At 44.0% G+C, this 20,734-nt stretch overlaps 1 protein-coding gene across 5 annotated transcripts in view; it reads right to left on the bottom strand.

Moving 5' to 3' along the window:
* The window catches only part of piezo1 (piezo type mechanosensitive ion channel component 1 (Er blood group)), a 76,064-nt gene that overhangs the window by 4,555 nt on the left and 50,775 nt on the right, over positions 1-20,734 (bottom strand). For 2 of the 5 annotated variants that reach the window (XM_088613577.1, XM_088613580.1), the window contains exons 16-48: positions 20,184-20,342; positions 19,727-19,833; positions 19,265-19,428; positions 18,737-18,913; positions 18,423-18,548; positions 17,888-18,088; positions 16,981-17,185; positions 16,586-16,690; positions 15,654-15,810; positions 15,280-15,523; positions 14,658-14,754; positions 14,137-14,305; positions 13,557-13,646; positions 13,385-13,461; positions 12,234-12,305; positions 11,091-11,191; positions 10,694-10,814; positions 10,196-10,273; positions 9,534-9,706; positions 8,853-8,965; positions 8,268-8,465; positions 6,939-7,197; positions 6,143-6,331; positions 5,117-5,387; positions 4,881-5,001; positions 4,233-4,380; positions 3,552-3,766; positions 3,102-3,260; positions 2,519-2,666; positions 1,901-2,089; positions 1,551-1,643; positions 935-1,107; positions 55-177 (exon numbers count right to left, since the gene is read on the bottom strand). In XM_088613577.1, the coding sequence (XP_088469703.1) occupies positions 55-177; positions 935-1,107; positions 1,551-1,643; positions 1,901-2,089; positions 2,519-2,666; positions 3,102-3,260; positions 3,552-3,766; positions 4,233-4,380; positions 4,881-5,001; positions 5,117-5,387; positions 6,143-6,331; positions 6,939-7,197; positions 8,268-8,465; positions 8,853-8,965; positions 9,534-9,706; positions 10,196-10,273; positions 10,694-10,814; positions 11,091-11,191; positions 12,234-12,305; positions 13,385-13,461; positions 13,557-13,646; positions 14,137-14,305; positions 14,658-14,754; positions 15,280-15,523; positions 15,654-15,810; positions 16,586-16,690; positions 16,981-17,185; positions 17,888-18,088; positions 18,423-18,548; positions 18,737-18,913; positions 19,265-19,428; positions 19,727-19,833; positions 20,184-20,342 (5,022 nt within the window). The remainder of the gene's footprint in view (positions 1-54; positions 178-934; positions 1,108-1,550; positions 1,644-1,900; positions 2,090-2,518; positions 2,667-3,101; positions 3,261-3,551; positions 3,767-4,232; positions 4,381-4,880; positions 5,002-5,116; positions 5,388-6,142; positions 6,332-6,938; positions 7,198-8,267; positions 8,466-8,852; positions 8,966-9,533; positions 9,707-10,195; positions 10,274-10,693; positions 10,815-11,090; positions 11,192-12,233; positions 12,306-13,384; positions 13,462-13,556; positions 13,647-14,136; positions 14,306-14,657; positions 14,755-15,279; positions 15,524-15,653; positions 15,811-16,585; positions 16,691-16,980; positions 17,186-17,887; positions 18,089-18,422; positions 18,549-18,736; positions 18,914-19,264; positions 19,429-19,726; positions 19,834-20,183; positions 20,343-20,734) is intronic. The other 3 variants (XM_088613579.1, XM_088613578.1, XM_088613581.1) reach the window with 3 other exon arrangements.

Here is a 20,734-nt window from a genome sequence, read left to right as displayed (position 1 = left end):
CTGTGGCGTACATTCTGGACAGGGCAGCAGGGGGAGATGTTTTGCGTGACTTACACGGGTTCAGAGCTGTTCCCTAGCAGCAGCGAAGCTAGGCCTGCTCGCACAGGATCGCCGGGCTTCAGGTCAATGGAGTGCTTGTCGAAGGTGTGCTCCACTGTGCCACCTTTCCCCAGGTCCCTGCAGAGACCCCGCAGAGGAACAGCATGAGGACCCACCACCCAACCATCCAGGAAACACATCTCTGCTCTTCTGTGGGGCTAAAAACCCACACACTTCCACAACCAAGACTAGCAAATTCTATTTTTTCCTTCCCATTTGCCATTTTTGTATTCTGGACCCATCACACTTGGAAGGGTGATGTGGCAATCACACTTGTGAGAAGGAAGAAGAGCAGTGGGACTTCTCTGACCTACCCTCCTTCAAGCCATTCATTGTTTAACACATCAAGGGGCTGTGCAGTCACTTACAGGAGACTCGGTACCAACTGACAGAGAGACAAGTCCCTTGGCTAACAGCTCCTGAAGGCTGCAGGTGAGCCAGAGAAGCCCTAGTCTGTAACCCTGCCCTTGGCTGCTCTGTCCCTGCGGAGCTGACTAGCGTCATGACCCAGGCTGCGTCCTGTGACGTCTGGGGTCACAGTGCCTTGTCCAGCCGAGCCAGTCGGCAACCCCCAGACTGCACATTCTTAATCCTGTCCATTGAGATTGACACGCACAAAGGGCAGCGTGGGAAATATTCTTTCAATCAGTCGAAAAGCGTACATGTACATGCCTTAGAATGCCATTTTCCAATTGGAAGACAACTGTCTCACAAGTGTAAAGAATTAACAACTGGCATAGAAGCTGGTTACTGTTGCCAACGAAGACAGACTGGAACAGCTGAAACAGGAGCTCCTAACGCGTTCATGTCCCTCCTAACACCCCTGCGGCCTGACCTCTGGAAATTCCACATGAAGCGCAGGGTCATGTCCACCGGGCTGCTCAGCAGTTCTTTAATGACCTCCTGGCGGCTGGGGGGGCTGATCCTCCACACAGAGCCCGAGCTCCCATCTATATTGGCGGTGACAATGTCCTCGTAGCTGTACAGAGTGATAAACTGCATCGCCACCTGCCATTGGGAGGAACAAAGAGGCTTTTAAACCTTGATTTAGGGAAGATTTGTTCTCGCAAAACAAAAAAAAACTGATATTTTACTATTCAAAACTTGACTTGGAACAGTTTCATTATCTCATGGCTACTACCATTGTGTGCTTATCTTGCATAGGAAGAATTCATTTTTTTTTTAAATTATCTCCCTATTTTATATACTTGTAGTACTTTTAGAAAAGAACATTTTGGCCCTCAAAGTGGAATGATTCTCCATGAGCACAAAATAAACATTTTGTTACAGTTCAGTATGTTTTTGGATAAATGGTTAAATAAAAATAACTAAATAAGCCTGTTGCATAATTTGTGATTTGTTCTAAAAACTGACTAAAACCCTACTTCAGCCAGACTATCCTATCCAGGGCTTTGCGTAGCTGAGACTTGTGTGTACGTGAGAGTGCTCACCGGATTCTTGCCAAACTTCTCCGTTAGCTGGCTGTAGTTCGTTTCGGTGAAGGGCTGGATGGACTGCTGCTGCACACTCATGGTAAATAAGGGCTGAGGAGCAGACAAAAAACGGCATATCAGTGCTCGGTGATTTCTCTTTATTATTCTGAATCTGTTCACATCAGTGGATCCTTAAACTCAAGCACAAACTTCCTGAGAAATTAGGAGTTAAACTGGATGCTTCGGTATAGCGAGGGTTCTTCTTTTTCAGTACATAACAAATGACTGATTTTAATCCTCTGCAGAAAAATTAAATGGTTTGTTGAGACAGCCAACAGCCAAAGATACGCACATGTTCTGTGACTTACCTCATAACCCCCCAACTTGACAGTGACTGTAACATCCACGGGATGGTTCACCACACCCACTACAGATCTGACCAATGAGATGAAGAGTAGCGGGAACCAGATGATGCAGATGAGGAAGACTATGATGAGCCCGCCCATCCCATACTTCACAATCTTCTTCTTTTTCTGACCTTTGGGCTGGGGGTATTTCTGAGCAAAACAGTCACGAAACACTCATGTCAAACCACCTTAGTTTGCGTTTGCATCTCAGCAGAATATGTTTTCTGGTATAAATGCCAATTCTCGGAGAATACAACTGGAAGAAAACTTTAAAAGTTAAAAGCAAATACTTAGAAAATTATAATAAAATGATTGATGGACGGTCCTAGTAGTTTGCAGCTCCACAGATTTTATCAAGCTCTTTCTTGAATTATTGCACTAAATCTGTCCACACCATATGCTTGCTTAATTGGTTACAAACTTGCACAAAGAGTTGCTAATGTCTGATGTGCATACCTAACCATCATGTTGCCATGTAACCTAAGAATAAAGCAAGATGCTCAATGAGGTGGTTAAAAGCACCGAGAGGTCAAAGAAAGACCCAGCCAGGAGTCAGAAAGCAAGGTGCCCTTTCTGTACCTTCTCGGTTTCACGGCTGCACTTGATGATGAAGATGTTGGCATATATATCCTCTACACACATCCAGTTGGAGAGAGACAGGGTTGTGTCAGTCCAGACCCAGTCCATCACAGCACGCAGCTCCACCAGGAAAGGAACCAGGCGGAACCTGGAATCGCAACACAGGTAATCCTCCCAGACTTACAGTACTGCCCGAACTCTCAGACTCTCAGAACTCCTGCACCACAAGGCAGGCTTCTCTGAGTCAAGTGACAGAGCCAACACACCTGTTACCATAAACTGTGCCATAATAGATCTACAATGAAGACATCATACCTCACACTACTGTATAAGAATAACTAAGGAGGTCGGTCAGTGTAACAGCTCACAGCCTCCAATTTGAACTGCAAAATATTACATTTCCAGATAACCACACATTCAAGATATTCCAATAACTTGAATTACTTTAAAATGTTCCACTTGGAAGTGAAGATGCAGATGTTTGTTTCTGATTAAAAAAACAACTGATCAATCTTAGTGATCCCCATTGCAGACTTTGCCTGGCATAAAATTCTGGTGTTCTGTACAGTATAAATCCACTCACCCCTGGAAGAGGAAGAGATTGAGGTGGTTGTACGTCTTGGTGAGAAAGTTTCCCAGAATGCGAGTGGGATAACCACAATGGATCTGATAGGCCGAGAGGGCAAAGTAGATGCATTTCACAAAGTACCAGATCTGGGCCACAGGGTTCTGACTGAACATCCTGTGAACAGAAAACGGAGAGTTAATAGGAGTGTCACTTTAAGTTAATCTACCATTAAAATAAAATGAATGTGATTGAGCTTGATAAACATTTACATCAGTACTCATGAAAAGTAGGAAATGCTACTCAATTAGCTGTCTGCTTTGTTATTGGAATTAAAATATTTTTGACCCTCATGGCCACCCTCTGCTGAAATGAGCTGTTGAGGCTCTGTGGCCCAAGAGCGCAGTCAGGAGGGCTGTGCCAGTACCAGTGCTGCTTGACCAACCCACCCCTTTCCCCTTTCCTCACCTCTCTGTGACAGCTGGCAGGATGAAGAACATCCAGATATGGATACCAAAGACCAGGAGGACCTGAAAGATCAGTTTTCCCAGCACAGTCTTGCGCAGATAGAGGGCACGGTCAATCACCATTGTGCTGAACTGGATGAGCAACATCACCAGAAAGGCCTCAGGCACCTGGTCCTCTGACAGCGTGGAGGCAATGTCTGCAGCCGCAGAGTGTTTCTATACAGGATGTCAAGCCAAAGACATTTGTCAGACCCTTTGAATAGGGTTTTAATGGGCGATCCCTACTTATCATATGGAAAAAGGCATATTTACTTCTACCGCTACCACCCTCTGCTGGAAATTAATAGCAGAACCATAGGATAACTGTCCTGGGAGTCTAGCAGGATGCCAGTTCATTTCCCTGCTGAGGCTGAAAAATAACCAGACTACTGTATATTATTTACAACTGACTCTTAACTCCCACATTCTGTACTCCTGCTCTCTGTGAAGTTTAAATGCACTGGGGGTGTCTGTAGCCAATTACCTTTCACGCCTCTTGCATGAGATCCCTACTACCCAAAGCTTAAATACAGACTCTTAAATCCTCGTTCAAAGTTGGACTTAGTGTGTGAATTTTGGAGGCACGCTCTCAAGATGATGTCGGGACTTTTGGATATTCTTAACTTGAGGATGTGGTACTCACACCAAAGGCCCAAAACCCAAAGACGATGATGATGAAATCCACCACATCTGTCAAAAACATCAGTGCATAGACGTCTGTCGCCGCATGGTACTCCGTGTGCAGTATGTTGTAGAAGAATCCATGGATTGGTTTGTACACATTGCGTATCCTGAAAGAATACCAGGAACACTCATAATAACACCCACATGAAGGTCTTGTGCATAACATCCATTGTAAGAATAGGGAAATTGGTTCCCACTTGTGGGAATCTGAGTAGAGGGCGATTTAGTCCTGAGAAGGATCTCTTTTTATTAGGATGCAGTGTTTTTCCCTGTCTTTGGTCAGTTAAGGAGTTGCTGGTGTATTTAGAACAGTGGCAGATTTCTATTATTTTCTGTCTAAACCAAATGGGAATCTGAAACCCACTTATTATTTTTATCTGTCTATAATATGACTATTGTGCAGATAAGTAAATCATTGTTAGGAATTTGTTTTGTCTACATTTTTGGTATGATTATTACTTTCTCCAGAGAAACAATGTGCTACTTTTGACTAATGCTTGGTTATCCCCAACTTCAGGGGGGGGAAATTATGAATCTTTATTTGCTTACATGGCAAGCTAGTGACAGATTCATGATTTTTAATGCCGATATTTAACAGTATGCTCACAGTGTGAGGAACACCAGCTTCACTTTCTCGCCTAGCACTTTCAGCCTCTTCCTGGCCACCTCCCTGCGGTGTCCTTTCAGTTTCTTCTTTGGCTGAGAGCTCTCCTTGGTCTCTTTTGCATCTAAGGATGAAAAGACAACTATATTTACCTTTCAGAGAACAAACAATTCGCAGCTGTCCACACAAAAGTGATGCATTAGTGCGCGGACTTCTGTAAGTGTGTATTATCCACCCACCCTGGGCCTGTGGTTTCTTTTTGCGGAAGCGAAGAATTCTGCTTTTGGCCTTCTCTTCTAGCTCTGGGGGGTCTGGGGGTTTTGGGCTGGCGGATGGGTCTTGGTTCTGATCTGGTTCTAACGTCTCATCAGGGCCTGGTGTGGCTTCTTGTATCTGCGTCTGGCCGGGGTCAGGGCTCACTGGGGCTTCCTCTCTTTCTCCGCTTGCCTTTGCAGACTGTTTTCTCTTCTTTTCCTCCAGATTGCCATCCTGATCCCACAAACCGTAGCGCTGGAGAGAGACCCACAGACCATAAAGGACTCATCGCTGCAGTTTAAAACTGGCACTTTTTCCCTGGTTATTATACTTCTGAGGTTTTTACCAAATTTTAGCAATATGTATCCTATTTAATGGCAAGAACACAATCTAAGGTACTGTAGCTGTACAGAAAAGTTACAAGAATGTAGTGCCTTTAAAAGTGGCTTTTCACAGTGCTTAAAGTTGCATAGCATGAAGCTCCAGTGATTTTGCACATTATGGTCCCATTTGTCAGACCCGGAAACGGAGCCGAAGCAAAGAGAACTATGATGGGCCCCATCATAAGCTTCCAGGCAAACTTTCCCAGGAAACACAAATACCACATATGGAGCTATTAATGATGGTATTATCATTTAGGATAACAAAAAAAGGCCTTGTTTTTAGGAAGCACAACAGTATATGCTATACAGTTATAGTCCATATGCCTCTAGTGTAATAGTAATTATAATAATAGCCGTCATGCTGTTAATATAATACCAGCAGATGTGGTGTATTAAACAGCTTACTGCATTTTTATATTACTTTTACTGTTAAGATTGTGACAAAAAATGTTTCCAGTTTTGCTGTTTAATTTTCAGTATTGGTAGGTCCTTTAAGATAAATACAATGTTTCTGGAATAAAAGCAAGTCTGTCAACTGTACAATCACTACAGCTAATTGTTCGTTTTTCTCTGCGTTCCCCTTGTCCTGACCCATCGCTCTCGCCTGTGCCGGGCCACGGCGCGCACCTGGAGCAGGGAGCGGTGGAAGAAGAGGGCCAGGAGCTGGATCAGATCGTAGCGGATGTAGTTGTCGGTCTTCTCCAGCCCTAGGATGCGAGGGGGGAAGAACGGCTTGCCCTCGTTCAGCTTGGTCTCATAGTACGTGTTCCAGGGGAAAAAGCCGAACTGGAAGAGGTACTTCACCACCACCATCACCTGGACAGGACGTGAGCACAGTGAAACGCAAAGAGTAACTAACACACAAACAGCAAGCCTCTTTCCAAGCACTCCCAGATGCACTTTAAAAAAGGTCACTAGAAACGTTCTGGTACTGTATATATTATAGCACAGCCTGCAAGAAAAGCACTCACTTACATAGTTCATTTGGTACCATTTGACTGAATAAAAATGAGTTAAAATACTACATAAGAAGCAAATGGAGTCCACTTATAAGGAGTGGTACGTCATCAATATACTGTACACCGACAGGCTGAAGGAAACATTTTCGTCTTGAACTGAGACAATAACGAGAGGATCTGACACAACTATTCAAATCCTCAAAGGCGCAGGCCATGTCAACCCAGTGGACTTCTTCAAAATGAACAGTGGAACACAAGCTGGACAACACGACTGGAAACTACATGGAAAAACCCGAGAACAGGACAGAGAAACAGGAGGGAGACAGCTGGAAAAAGCTCTTCAGCCACATCGCTGAAGCTGATACCCTGGCTTCTTTCAAGAAGCAGCCGGATGAGATCATTGCATCAATTAGTTACTAACTATGAAATGACCCAGATGATTTTGCTTCGGGGGTGGGACTGACCTCTGTGTAGACAATAGCGGTCATCCAGAACTTCTTGCTGGGCCGTGGGACAGCCAGCATGGCCCACAGGAAGATGAGGATGGGCAGGACCAATGAGATGATGGAGGCGGTCACCATGTTGTTGAGTACGATGATGAAGTAGCACACCAGCTCCGAGTTGGCGGCCAGCAGGTTATAGAGTGCGAAAAGCAGCTTGAAAGCCCGGTTCTGAGAAGCGTAGAACTGTTTAGACTCCTCGAGAATCCTGCTGATGGACTCCCTGAAACATACAAAGGTTCCACTCTGAAACTGGCAGCACACCATTGCAAACATCACTGCAGTATGCCAAGACAAACACAAGACATAAAGGACATATCTGAAGTAGTGCACACGTAGGCTTTTGAATGCTTTTCCATTGTGAATTACAAGTTTTGTATTCTTCTTTGGGAAGTATCTTTGGATATTCTGTTGGATTTTTCTATCACTTGTATTATCCAAGCCTATATTGTTCTTTTACTTCCTTTTTGCTGTCAGGTTCGTAGCTTCAGTGTGTTAATTTTTTTTTAAACAAATGTCCTTAGGAACATAGTTAATTAAATGCAAGAACAGTCCTCATAGGTGAGCATGTGTATGATTCTAAAGTACAATGTACTGTATTTTCCTAATTTGAACAACAGCTGTGAACAGGATGCTAATGTTGCGTCATCCCCAAAGGACATAAGGTCTGAATTTTGCGTTATTGTGGGTGCAAAGCTCCGGGTAGAGAACCGAGTGAGAATTGGTGCAGGTTGAACTTTGCTGAAAGTCGGTATCTCTCAGTGGTGAATAAATATAGCTGTTCACTTTAGATGAGGTTCCATCAACACTACTGCATAGTAATGATGGCATAGGAAATGTAACTGTATTTGGTGTACAATTAAGCTTGTTTAATCTTAATTATCCTTTCAAAACATCTCATTGTAAATCGCTGAAAACCTAGTTTATGTTCCTATTTGTATGCTTGTCTAGGAAAAGCTCAATTAACCAGGAGATTTTATAAAATGGTGGGAGTAACCTTTGCAGAAATACAAAAAACAGGGTCAGGGAGAATATCTTATAAAAAGAACTAGGTGATAGGAAGTCTCTTGCATTAACTCTGATCTGTAGTTAAACTGATTTTAGGAAAGCTGCAGCAATTAACAATTTACTTTTGGTGATAAACATATTATAACCATATTGCAGAAAGAAAAATGAAACCATCAGGAGTATGTCAGGTGGACATCAGAGGAGTTGGACGCCCTCAAGTCCTCCACCTGTGCTGAGAAGATCAGCTGTTTGCAGCACTGCCCTGCAGAGAAGCCTCTTGTCTACCTCGTGCCGTCAGACTCCTGCTGGCTCCTCTCTGCAAGGATCTCGCTGGCTGTCCTGGTCCGGCGCCGCAGGATGGTCTGAGGCACGGGCTCCGGGTCCAGCTCCAGGGTGGGCACCGAGCTGATGGGTGTCGTGCTGCAGCCGGTAGTCTGAGGGGTAGTCTGCTCCAAGTCCATCAGTACCTCCAGCTCGGATCCACTGTAGAGAAATGGATTCCCATTTACCAACATTATTTACAACAGCTTAGGAGCTTTTCTTTAGATGCCTTGTCCTAGAAATCGAATTCCAAATGTTATCTCTAGTGAAGCGTCTGTTTCAGGTTATGGATGTAATGAACGGTGGGGGGTAACGGGTGGATAAGTGGGCACAAAAGCCAGTGAGGGGGGTTGGTGTGGTTTGTGGGGGAAGGCATCAGCTTCTGTGAAGTGTGGGAGAAGTGCAGGGTTCCACAGTACATGGAGGAACCTCCACCTTAAGTAAGGCCACAGTACAATTTTTTGTTTGTTTATTGCTGTTTCTGGTGAGTTTATTGTACATTTCCTGTGGCCTGGCTGTGGTGGGGCCGTGCCCTGGTGATGTAATGACCTTGCTGCGCTGCTGCTGTTGAGGTTGTCGGCGTCCAGCTCGTCCAGTCCCGTCTCCACTGTGGGGGTCTCACTGTCCCGAAAGCCCCGGCCCTCCGCCCTGAGGCATCCCTGCTGTAGCGTAAAGAGAGGAGGTCAGAGAGGGGCCTGTGAGGAGAGGACAACAAGTTCTCAAGACTGGAGGTTAGTTCAGGGTCGGGGAGATGGATCAAGACAATGAGAATTTAAAACAGGATTAAATAAGCAAAACACAGAAGACAGAAATGAACATGGGACATGGGAGAGCAATACCAGCAGTGGGAAGATAACCATGAAATGAGAACACCTGGATAGAGTTATTGTTTTTTTTACATTATAGCTTGGACCACAGTTTAACTCGCAGGGAATGAAAATCATCTTTGGGAAAGCATTTTCAAACAGTGCCACAGAGGGATGAGAGGTTAGTTCAGGACACCATAAACCAGTTATTTACACATTGTACAACTGCTAATAAAATAATTAATAAGGACCTAAACTATTACAAAATTTTAAAATACCACATTTCCAATGTGATGACTTTTATAAATGCTTCCTTAATAAGATAAACATAATGATGATTTACAGTATTTGTTTTAATTGAAATTGAGACAATTTGGTGAGGAGCGATTCAATAAAAAGAGCGGGTCAGCAGGTGACGGGTCACCTGGTCGGTGTGCAGACTGTTCTCGTTGCGTTCAATCCAGAGCACAGTCGAGGTGTCCACATACTGCTTGGTCAGGGTGTTGAGCCACTGCGTCACTCCGTCCACCATGGCCAGGAAGAGCACCCACAGAAACTTGAGAACGCCCAGAATCCTCTGCACAATGTCACTCCTCTCTGTAGGCAGCAGGGCGAGGGGAGTGCGACACACGGTCAGCCCCCGACGTCATTAACACCAACATTCACACAAACGTGCATCCATATCCCATCTCTTCAGGTTTATCAGAAGAGGTGAGAGAACAAACATTTGCTGGCAATTAAAAAAATACAGAACTCCCCTTTTACTAAGCAAAAGTTTTTTTTTATCCTATTTAAGAACATTACCCAGTAACCTTTTAACTCTACCATTTTCATATAGTCAGCATAATGCAAAATACATAAAATAGTTATATCAGCTTTGTTATAAGCTGCAACTTACTTTGTTGTAAATATTATAGAAATAAACTACATCACACTTTACATCAATAATTGCATGTTCAATGAGAATTGCTCCACTCATTAGGACATTATGACAATTAGGACATTAGGACAATGGTACACATATTACTTATGAGCGGTCTAGACTTCTCAGCGCCTTGTGTGGTGTAGACACATATTGACAGATACCTGAGTCAACATCTTCTTCCGCCACCACCTCCTGGTCTACCACGTCTACAGGATTGGACTGGCACTCCTCTCCTTCACCTGTGACAAACACATTCCAACTCACCATCCTGGGAAACCAGCCAAACATGTAGTTTACCCCAGGCTGGCTTGGTATAACAGAAACCTAGTTTCACATCTGCCATTCCCACGTTAATCACTGCTTCTTTCAGGGTTATAAACACCAGGCAGCTGATACCAGAGATATGGAAGACATATCTCGGGAGAACAATCGGACTGAAGGCAAAACCGTTTTATACAGGATGATGCCACCTGTAATAGGATATTCCCACTTTTTGTTTTTGCAGCAGATAACCAAATGCAAAAAAAAGGCAAAAGCACTTTTACGAATGAAAAAAATCGCTTAGTTTCAGCCCTAACAAGTCCTTTGAAAAGAGCTGGAGGAGTGCACACAGTCCTGTGCGTCTGCAGCGTGGGAGTGGGCGTGTCTGTCGAGCTGACCTGAGCTCTCCGGGCTGGCCTCCCTGCTGGCCTCGCTCTCCAGCCTCTGCAGCTCTTTCTGGTGCTGCTGCCTCTGCTTCAGCGCCGTCTTGGCATTGGTCACCCAGGCTTGGTAAGCCAGCTGTGGGGACAGGGAGCAATCGAAGGTGCTTGAGTACAGTACGCGAGAAGTACAGCCAGTAACAAAAGAGGGAACAAATGAATCAAGCTACTGCCATTTCCTAAAGATTCTAAATCAATGATTAGCTTATAATCGCAAAAGCTGCAATCTTCGTTATTACAATAACAATGCAATGACAGGCGTCCTTCCTCCCTCCCAAAGTTGCTCAGGGCGCCAGGCTGGGAACCTGGCTGGTGTGGCCCCTGGCTCTTGGGGAGCTGCTGGAAGGGGGCTCACCTGGAAGGCACTCTGTCTGGAGGGCTTCTGCTCCTCTGTCAGCAGCTCTTCCTCCTCTTCACTGTCAGACTCAAACAAGTAATATTCCCCCGAGTGCAGCACTGAGGACCCAGGGGCAAACAAGCACACAGACAGGACACAACAGCTTTATTAGTGCACATTACTCCTTTATATTCCTTTACTCTACCTGTGAATTCTCACTACATTCTCATTTCCAATGACCTGGAGTTCGGTAAGACAGCAGTCTTAGTCTAGGGTACAACAATGGGGACCCACAGTGTCCTAAACACCCTGCAGAACCTGTGCTTCACTCCAGCTTCATGTGGAGGGCAGGGACAACAAAAGTCAGAAGTGGACAGAACGGAGGGGAAATTGAAAAATATACAGGATTGTAATGTCTAAAACACGTACACACATGTATGTAGAAAATGTGAAATGAATGATTAGGAGTTCAATATAGGGTTTATACTCTGTTAGTTATTAGAATTTTTTTGGTAGAGCCCAAGAGTGAAACCGTAGATAAAATTAATCAAAAATGTTGGAGATATTGTATACCTTGAATACACTATTTGGTATAACTGATGTAGAATCTGATCTTAAAAGTAAAGAATAAGAGACGGAAGAGCTTAAGTAATGCTTAACATACCAGGCTAACGCCCAGTGTTAATGTCATTTTATTTTCTAATTATATTGCGGCTAAAAGAATGATTCACTTTCCTGAAAGGCACTTAAGGTCCAGCACACATTTTCCTAGGGAAACTGAATTCTCATGTGAACTTGCATCACCTCTTCGCTGGAGGACCCAAAAAACGCTTCCATTAAAAGAAATTAAGTCAACCATGAGCAATCTCATTTCAGAGCCACTTGAACAATTTCAAGCTTCTGGAATGAGAAAGGGCAGCTTGGGGTGGTGGAGTTTCGAATGGGAAATGAAGTTAAGTAAAGTACAGTGTAGCCTGATGTCAAAATGGGATGGGAACGTCACGATTTCCTATAAATAATCACACACTCAGCCAGACTAGAAGCAGCAGTTACTCTTGAGAGAGCATAGCACAGATTTCTAGGAGGTCCAACCATACAAACACCCACACTCCGCTCTGAAGGGGGCTGGGACAACAGTACAGTCCCTTCAGCACCGTGTACCTGTGGCATGATCAAGCCAGGGACGCCACCACTTCTTTCTCTGTTTGGAGCCCTTTCTGCCCACCTCTTGCTCTGTTAAACAGGAGAGAGGCCATCTGCTTTATCTCAGTGGCTCAGATACTCTGCTGTCCTCCATGGACACAGCATTGCACACACTGGGAAAGGGTTGCAGCCCGGAGTTGCTTTAGCGTTGGCAAATGCATTAAAGTGTACGCTTGTTAGTCCTTTGGTCAGCAATATAGTTTAGGTATGCGCGCATGCTGGGGGATGCTGGTAAAAACAAACATTCAAAAGAGCCCCATAGCAATGAGCTATTAACAAACACCTGAATAAAAAACAAACTACAGGATATATCAGCTTTGTGGTGGTTTTGAAGCAGCATAAAAAAAGAGGATCGCACCTTTGGAGAGCCTTTCTCTGTGGATAAACTGCATTAGAAAGGTCAACATTGAAATGTTTACTCCCTTATCAGGCCCTTTAAAGTCCTCAAATCTGCAAACAAATGTATTAAAGCACCACACCCTCCGGCCCATGAAGAGGTAGCTCTCGCTGTTAAAATGAACTTTTTTTCTAATCTGAAGTCTAAGTCCCGACAGTTGCCAGCACCCCCTTCTGTGAGACTGGTCAATATGAAACCAAGAGGAGTGTAAATGCAAATACTGTAGGGTTAGACAGGCATATGATCCTAGATGAATTAGTGATTAGAAGTGAAAAACAGGCCCAATAGAAAAGAAGCATTAATGTAGCTCCAGGGAACAAGCTTGAGAGAAGGTAAGACAGTATAGTTAGTACATTTAAGTGAAAAGGGTAGACAGTTATGGTTACACTTCAATACTTTGCTGGGATGAACAATCTTCATATTCAAAATATCATTTATTAGTTATTAGAGCATAAAAAAATCAAGGAATTAAAAGTATAATTTGTGCCTCTCCCCCTTTTCTCCTCATTAACCCCCCCCCAAAAAAAAAACCCCATTAAAAACATTTATCACATGGTAAAATCAAAGTACTAACATTAATTGTAGTCTCCACAAAAACTAATTCACAACAATAGCTGATTAGACATGAGAATTGTTTTTCTAATTGTCAGTGTTCTCTGTCAGATAGGACACCATTTCAGAACTGACAGTGTCCGAGATGGCTGGTGTATACCTGGTGGTCCTGCACTGGTGTCAGAGGAGCGGCGCCCCTCTTTGTATTTCTGCTGCTTGGCCCTAATCCGTTCCATTCTGGGAAGAGACACAGATCCGAGATTTTATTAGCAACACCATCTACAGAGACATGGTCTTCATGTGCGGAACTGTGTGCTTCCTGTGGGACTCACTGTCTCTTCAGCTGGGTCAGGGATTTCTGCTCTGCCTGGTGGTGAAAGTTCATGCTCTTCACGATGCTGGCCTTGAACAGCTCAAAGCCCCTATAAGGAAACAGAAGATACTCAACAGCATACCCTACTAGCTAATTCACTCCTACACCACAGAGCTCACACAGGACATTTATTGTGCATCTAATGTGCACGGAGGGCTCTTTTTATTTTTTTCCTTTATTTAATCAGGAATATTTCAAGCATAAATTTTCTCTAGTGACTTTTTACTGCAGTACTCATGAGTCATCTCTGAGTTTGGCAACTCAGACTGCAGCCTCCCTGATGCATTGCAGTGAAAGTGTTTGGCACAAAAAGCATGCTAATTGCTTGATTAGCAAGATTTTAATTTAATAATTACATAGGTGGCTGTGCTAAGCACCTCAATTAGACTGGAAGCCTGGTATTTGGCTTCCTCTGCCCTGTAGACGTGCATAGAACAGCCTACAGGTTTGCTCTATGCACCTGAGGCAGGTACCAGTCTGTATGGACGTCTGGGGCTGAGGTCTGGCCCTGTGGCCCTGTGGCGGTGTACCGTACTCACCGAGATGCCTGTCGGGCAGACGCCTGCTGGTCTGCTGCGATGTGCAGGAAGTAGTAGCTGAGGAAGACTCTCCTCTGCAGCAGGAGGAAGAAGAAGCAGATGCTGTCCCAGATGATCCCAGCCTCCTCCACCGGAAGCACACATTCCTGCTCATACTGCTGATCCTTGGCTGATCACCGCAAAGACAAGACAGACTTCAGCGGTTTCTTGAGGGCATTGTTTCTGATGTTTTTTTTTCGCTTTGCATTTCCTTTCTATTTTAACATACAATTCACAATTAATTCCCATCAGAGCAAGAGCCTGGAGCATTCATGGAAATAAAAGTTCTTTTTTCTACAAAAGAATCACAGGAAATCCTGTACACTGGTATGTAAAAAAAAGGGCGAATAAATTTGGGTTTGGAGAACAGCCAAAGAACAACAGCACTGCTCTGAAACTAGCTTTTAAATCTCCTTTTCATACAGATACATCACTAAGCACTTGAGCAACAGGCCCAAGGGCTTGGGGTCTTGAACACTCACGGTCATAGTAACCCTTCACAGTGCACACCAAGCTGAAGAGCTGGATGACCCAGCAGAAGCGAGTCTGCATCTGCTCCACAAACACACAGGACAGGAGCTGTGGGGACAACAGCCACATACTTCATTAACGAGGAAGTGGTCCGACTAGATTCTTACTAACTGATAAATTAATCTGCCAGTCTGGTTGCCTGATTTTATGCACCAGGATTATTCTGATGAATCTCACTGGATACAAAATATGTAGAGACACAGTTTTGGTGACAGGAAATCTTACAAACAAAAAAAAAAACACCTTGTCAAAGAAGAGCTTGAGTGTGAATCCCCAATCTCTGTCCTACAATGAAACCTATTCTCTTTCATTTCTGTGTGATTTCGTATACAAATTATTTTTTTAATCCAAACATCTACTGCTTAGTAACACATACCTGACAATATAACTTCAGAATAAATATTTCTAATTGGCACCAGAAATGTTTTTGATATGGATTATAGTATTTGTTTTCAGCAGGAATGCAAAGAATGTTTCATATGTGATATCATGGAAGACACACCACAGACAGCTTTAGTTATAACAGTGTGCAACCTCTGTAGTGAGGCTTTGTGAGTACATAGCCCTACTCACAGACAGCATGTTCTTGGAGATGATGACAGCCACATTATACATGATGAGGCAGTCCCACAGCACCAGCCTGGTCTTCGTGGACTTGAGAAGCAGCTCGGTGCCACAGAGCAGGAAGTAGAAGCAGGCCATGAGATAGCCTAGGCCAAACATGCTAATACGTGTGGCCCCTGTTATAAACACCACAGCCAGCACCAACCAGAACATGTGGCGGAACACTGCCACCTTCACCATGTCCAGGTAGCACCTGCCAAGACACAGAGGAGATACGGCCTTAGCCAGGAACACAGAGCTGATCTGACAGGATCCATCCCTACTTCGGAACGGTAACCCTTTCCCTGGGAGGAGTAACGCTGGGACGCCAGTTGACGAAATACCTGCAGTTGACGAAATTGGGCACAGGGTTGGAGTTCTTTCCTGCCGTGGGGATGAGCTCTTCCCGGTTCTCCCCGGCCCACACCATCCACAGTTCCGTCTTCTCATCCTCAAAGACCTTCCACTGCTGGGAGGCGCACATGAGCAGGAGGAAATCGCCTACAGGAGAGAGCGAGTGGCGGGTTACAACTGAGAAGGAGGGTGTGGACACTTTATTTAGGAGGTTTCTGTAAAATATAAATGATAATATAAGTATCCTTACACTTATACAGCCTTTTCTACAGTAGAGTGTCCCCGTCACTATACTAGGGCATTAAGACCCACACAGACCGCAGGGTGAGCAGCTCCTTCTGGCCCCACTAACACCTCTTCCAGCAGCAACCTTAGCTTACCCAGGAGTCGCAAGGTGATATAGCTGCTGGCTATATAAACGCCATGGCATATATAATCACACCAAAATCTTATAATCACTGCTCTAAAGACAGTAAGGAAACTCATTAACTGTCACCAGAAATTTCACATTGATATGAGACATTTTCACATTGTGAAATCAGATCTCATAAACATGCATAATTAAGATAATGTATTTAGCAATTATTTTATTCCAAATCACTTACACTATTTAGACAGCTGAGTATTTTACTGAAGCAAAATAAGTGAAGTAGCAGGCTACAGTGTGCCGGGGCAGTAGTGCGCCTGGGATTTAAACCAACAACCTTCAGAGTCCTGAATCTGCTAAGCATTGCTCCATTTTGTGGCCCACATGAGAATATGAGTAAAAGTATCATTTAAAATCACATTTACTGCCTGGTTATTCTGGCTTGATAAATTATTAACTTTAACAGCTAAGTTGCAATTATGATGTTGTCTGGAAGTGCAACCATATTTAAGCTACTGATAAAGAGAACAGGCAGGAGTCAGTGTCAAGACTCACAGATGAGGTTACTGGAGTTGGGGATGGTGTAGAAGTCTGGCAGACAAATCCACTTGATTAGGGCAGAGTTGATGGTGACGGTGCTTTTCCAGCGCCAGGGGTAATCTACAGGAATCACATTTAACACAGACATCTGTCAAAATGTTTTCAGTTTCCACAGCAGATTATTCACTCAAATAAAATAATAACATTACTATCCTTTAGATCTATAGCAGTTTAACACTATGCATTATATATAGGGTATATACAGCATATACCACTGGACATAAAAAAATGAAGTAATACAACTGCAGAAGGAGGCCAGTGTCTAAACCATATAAACTAAGTGGTTTCATCTAGCACCTGAATTGAAAAAGAAAGAGCTCTTCTACTGTCCTACCATACACTATGCCCACCTATGCAGAGTGCTGGAGGGATGCCCACACACAGCAGGTACTGGTAAATCATGAACAAGACCAGAAAGAGGCAGTATTTTGGCCAGATGCGCGCAATAGCAGACCGCCGGCGTCGTGTCAGGATGACCACCAGCCAGCAGCCATGTAAAATAACCAGGAAGTTCATCCGCTGGCCAATCACATTCACCGTCATCAGGAAACAAATCTAAAAAAAAAAACAGGCAAGAAAACTGGGGCTTCAGAACCAACACTTCATGAAAGCCAACAAATCAGCCTCTTATAGTACTGTCATGGATTATTTTTACATTTTACAACATCAGACTTTTTTCTAAATGGTTTTCTTTTACTTTTTACTTTTATCGCTTTTCCAACTCGTAATTAAACAGCTACTCAAATTTCTACTTTAATTAGAAGTCTTTTTAGAAAAGAAGATCACAGCTTATTTTATTTTACTTCTCCACCCTGGATATCCATTTTAAAAATGAAAAGTGAATCTGGTCATTCTTGGTCTTTTTATGCAGTATTACAGTGTCTTTCAAAACATATTCAGAGTCTTACATAACTTTCATGTTTAGATGCTTTAAAGTATCCCCCATGGGGGATGAATAAAGTATTTAGAATTGAACTGAACTGAATAAATCTTGCAGTCAAGATGCAACACTTTTAAGTGGCAATTAATATTTATTATATACACAAGCTACTCCACATATTCAAAAGCAAAAAAGAAACAAGTAGATAATAAGCAAGAAAAGTCATGATTCAAACCTAAATTATTTAAGGTGCAAGGCGCTGTACAGTGTGTAGTGAGGGGAAAAAATAAGCATAGGCAGGAAGAAAAGGCAAATTTAGAAGTCAGAGAAGCAGAAAGAAGCACAGCTGTAGTCAAGAGACTGTCACTCAGGTGCACCTCTAGGCCAAATTTGTAGAAGCAGTAGTTAATGAGATACTTCAAGCAGCCCAGCAGGTCCTGGTCCACATTCTCCTGGGAACTGTGTGAGAAGATAGTCTGAATGGCTGGAGGAGACGTCTGCAGCTGTTTGTAGTGGTGTGTCTGATGCCTGTACACTGTGGCCTCAAAAACCAGCAACATCAGCACCAACAGGTGGTTCTGTATGGGGACACAACAGGGCATGGTTTGAGCACCAGAACTGCAGCCTCGACGCCACCTTTCTCTTCCTTAACCGCTTTACCCAAAATGCTGATGGATTGTGCTAAAAGACGTCTTTGAATTACCGCACATAAGAAAAATTGAGACAATGACTTTTTCATAAAGGACTGTAAATTCACTTAAAAATCTGAGAGAGCAGCTATGCTTCCTTTCATGCCAACCTTCAGTCAACAGAATGCTCCCAACACAGATTTCAGACATCAGGTAGTCGGTTTTCTTAATATGAGACGCAGGGAGTGATTTAACGACCCCAGACCCAGAAGGTGTAACGCACCTTGATGTAGCCAAGGGCGGTGTCGGCTTTCCTGAACCCAAACCAGTTAGCTGGGTCTACTGGCCGTCTGTAAAGGATCGAGTTCCGGATCTCGTCTTCTTGCAGATTGGTCTCAGTACTGTTAGGCTACAGGGAAAAAACAAAACAAAGCCTAGCCTGAGAAACAAGGATAGTGCAGACTAATTAATTAAGAATACATTAAGGTTAACCCAGAATTTAGTATTAAAAACAATGTATCAAATATCACAACAGTGTAGGGGTATGCCGATGCCAGTGTACGTGTGTGAAGTGGGAATTAAGTAGTCGTGCCTCACCACTGTGCAGTTGCTGGAGTACTCGGTGGGGTTGACGATGCTGAGCTGGTACAGCATCTTGCAGACGATGATGATGCAGACCCAAATGGTGGACAGACAGGAGGCCATGTGTCTGAAGCGGGAGTAGGGCATGGCAAAGGACCACAGCAGCACCAGAACCAGGTTCATCACCGAAGGCTGAGCACAGAAACACACAGCTAAACATGGCAATCCAGTTCAAAAAACCACCGCCACGCCATTCAAAACCACCACTTCAACCACTGGCTCATATTACCATTGAAGCCCCCCAGAAAGTTCAGAAATGCGCTCTGCCTTAAAAATGTACTTCAAGCTCATCTGTAGGCAGGTTCCATATTCAGGCAAAACTATCTGGGTTTCCATGGTATGAAGTGGACAAGAGAGCGTCTGATTCTGGCCCCCTCCCTCAGACAGGACACTGGTCTATCAATGGGAGAACCCTTCTGCTCCCCCCAACGTCATCAGGGCAACTTTGTTTCTGAACACATTGTTATTTTCAGAAAAACTCACCTCCCCCAGCGCCACCCAGACAATAAAGAAGGCCACAATCTTGAGGATGTGCAGCTCCAGGACCCTCCATATGAAGACCTGCACCTGAGACAGGATCTCTGAGAACTTCCTGAACAGCACCATCAGCCTGTCCATCACCAAGTCCCATTTACTGGGCATGGCTGCTGTGGAGACAATGCGCAAAAGTAAAGAGTTACACCATTTGTTTGATTAACGCAGCGAGTGTTTTTATCCTATGCTTGTCAAACCTAAGAACAAAGTGTATGGATCTAATTATGATAGGCTGAGATACACTATTGCAAATAAAAAACAAACGCGCTACAATGCTCAATCACCTTTTCCATCTGGTCTGAAAATAAAGCTCACTAAAAGCTTTTCACCACATGTGCAAACAGCAGGAAATAACTAAATATTAGTACCCAGCTGCTGTACTGGTTTGGCTCTGTGAGGGTTTTTTTTTACCTTCCTCCTGCGACTGGTCATCGTCCAGTCCAGTCATCTGACGCTCCTCTTCAGGCACCTCGCCTTGTGCTGCCTCCGAGACAACGGAGTCGCAGCTCAGCTTCTTCCTGCACAAAAACAAAACAGCCAGAGCTCCTGATCAGTCCGTGATGGTCACAAACGCAAATAAAGACTAAGAAACGCTCCTCTGATTGATGATTGATGCCCATACTGGTAAAAAATCAAAGACAGATCAGAAGGGGCATGCCAAGGTGCAGACAGGGAGAAAAGGAGAAACTGGCACTAGCAGGGAAGCTGCAGGACTGGTGAAAGGACAAAGCGTCGAGGTACTAGCTAGTGCGTGTGTTACAGGCTGCAGGTCACCAATCCCAGCTGCAGATGGACAGACACACAGGGAAAATACAGGGAAAGGAAAGACAGGCTAGGCCTCAGACTAGAACAGCAAGTGGATCCCTGCCTCTGTAGCGGGGTGACGTGCTCCAGGTCGGTGGTCCTCATGAAGGGCCTGTGGAAGTAGTGCAGCTGGAGGATGCAGGCCAGGAGGAAGAAGCCAGGGATGAGGATACTGGTGAAGAGCTCCGACAGCTTGAACGTCTCCAGACCGATATCGGCTAGTCTGCAGAGGGTACAGAGGAGACATTATCAGACACGGTGCCCGTCTTCAGCTTCATCATGGACGTAGAAGACATAAAACCAACTGTTTTGAAGAGATCTGAGATACTACATTTATAACAATAGGCACTTTGTTACACACGGCTGTGCAAACATTTTGGATATTGACTACTGTTCTACTTTTTCCCATGTTCTTCCTTCTTCATTGTTGGCACTCATCTACTAAATTTTATTTTATTCTAAAATACCAGTTAAACCTGACAGGTCTGTGTTGGGAAGTATAAAAATCTGCCTGTTTTACAGATATAGAGAAAGGGGGAAAAAAAGTAAATCAGAAGCAAAACTTGACAATTCAGCTGGTAAGTCTAATTACTAAAGTAATTCACACTGGCAGCA

This window comes from Lepisosteus platostomus, chromosome 20 (assembly GCF_059453375.1).
Source record: "Lepisosteus platostomus isolate fLepPlt1 chromosome 20, fLepPlt1.hap1, whole genome shotgun sequence".
NCBI classification, from domain to species: domain Eukaryota; kingdom Metazoa; phylum Chordata; class Actinopteri; order Semionotiformes; family Lepisosteidae; genus Lepisosteus; species Lepisosteus platostomus.
This window is presented reverse-complemented; position numbering and strand designations above follow the sequence as displayed.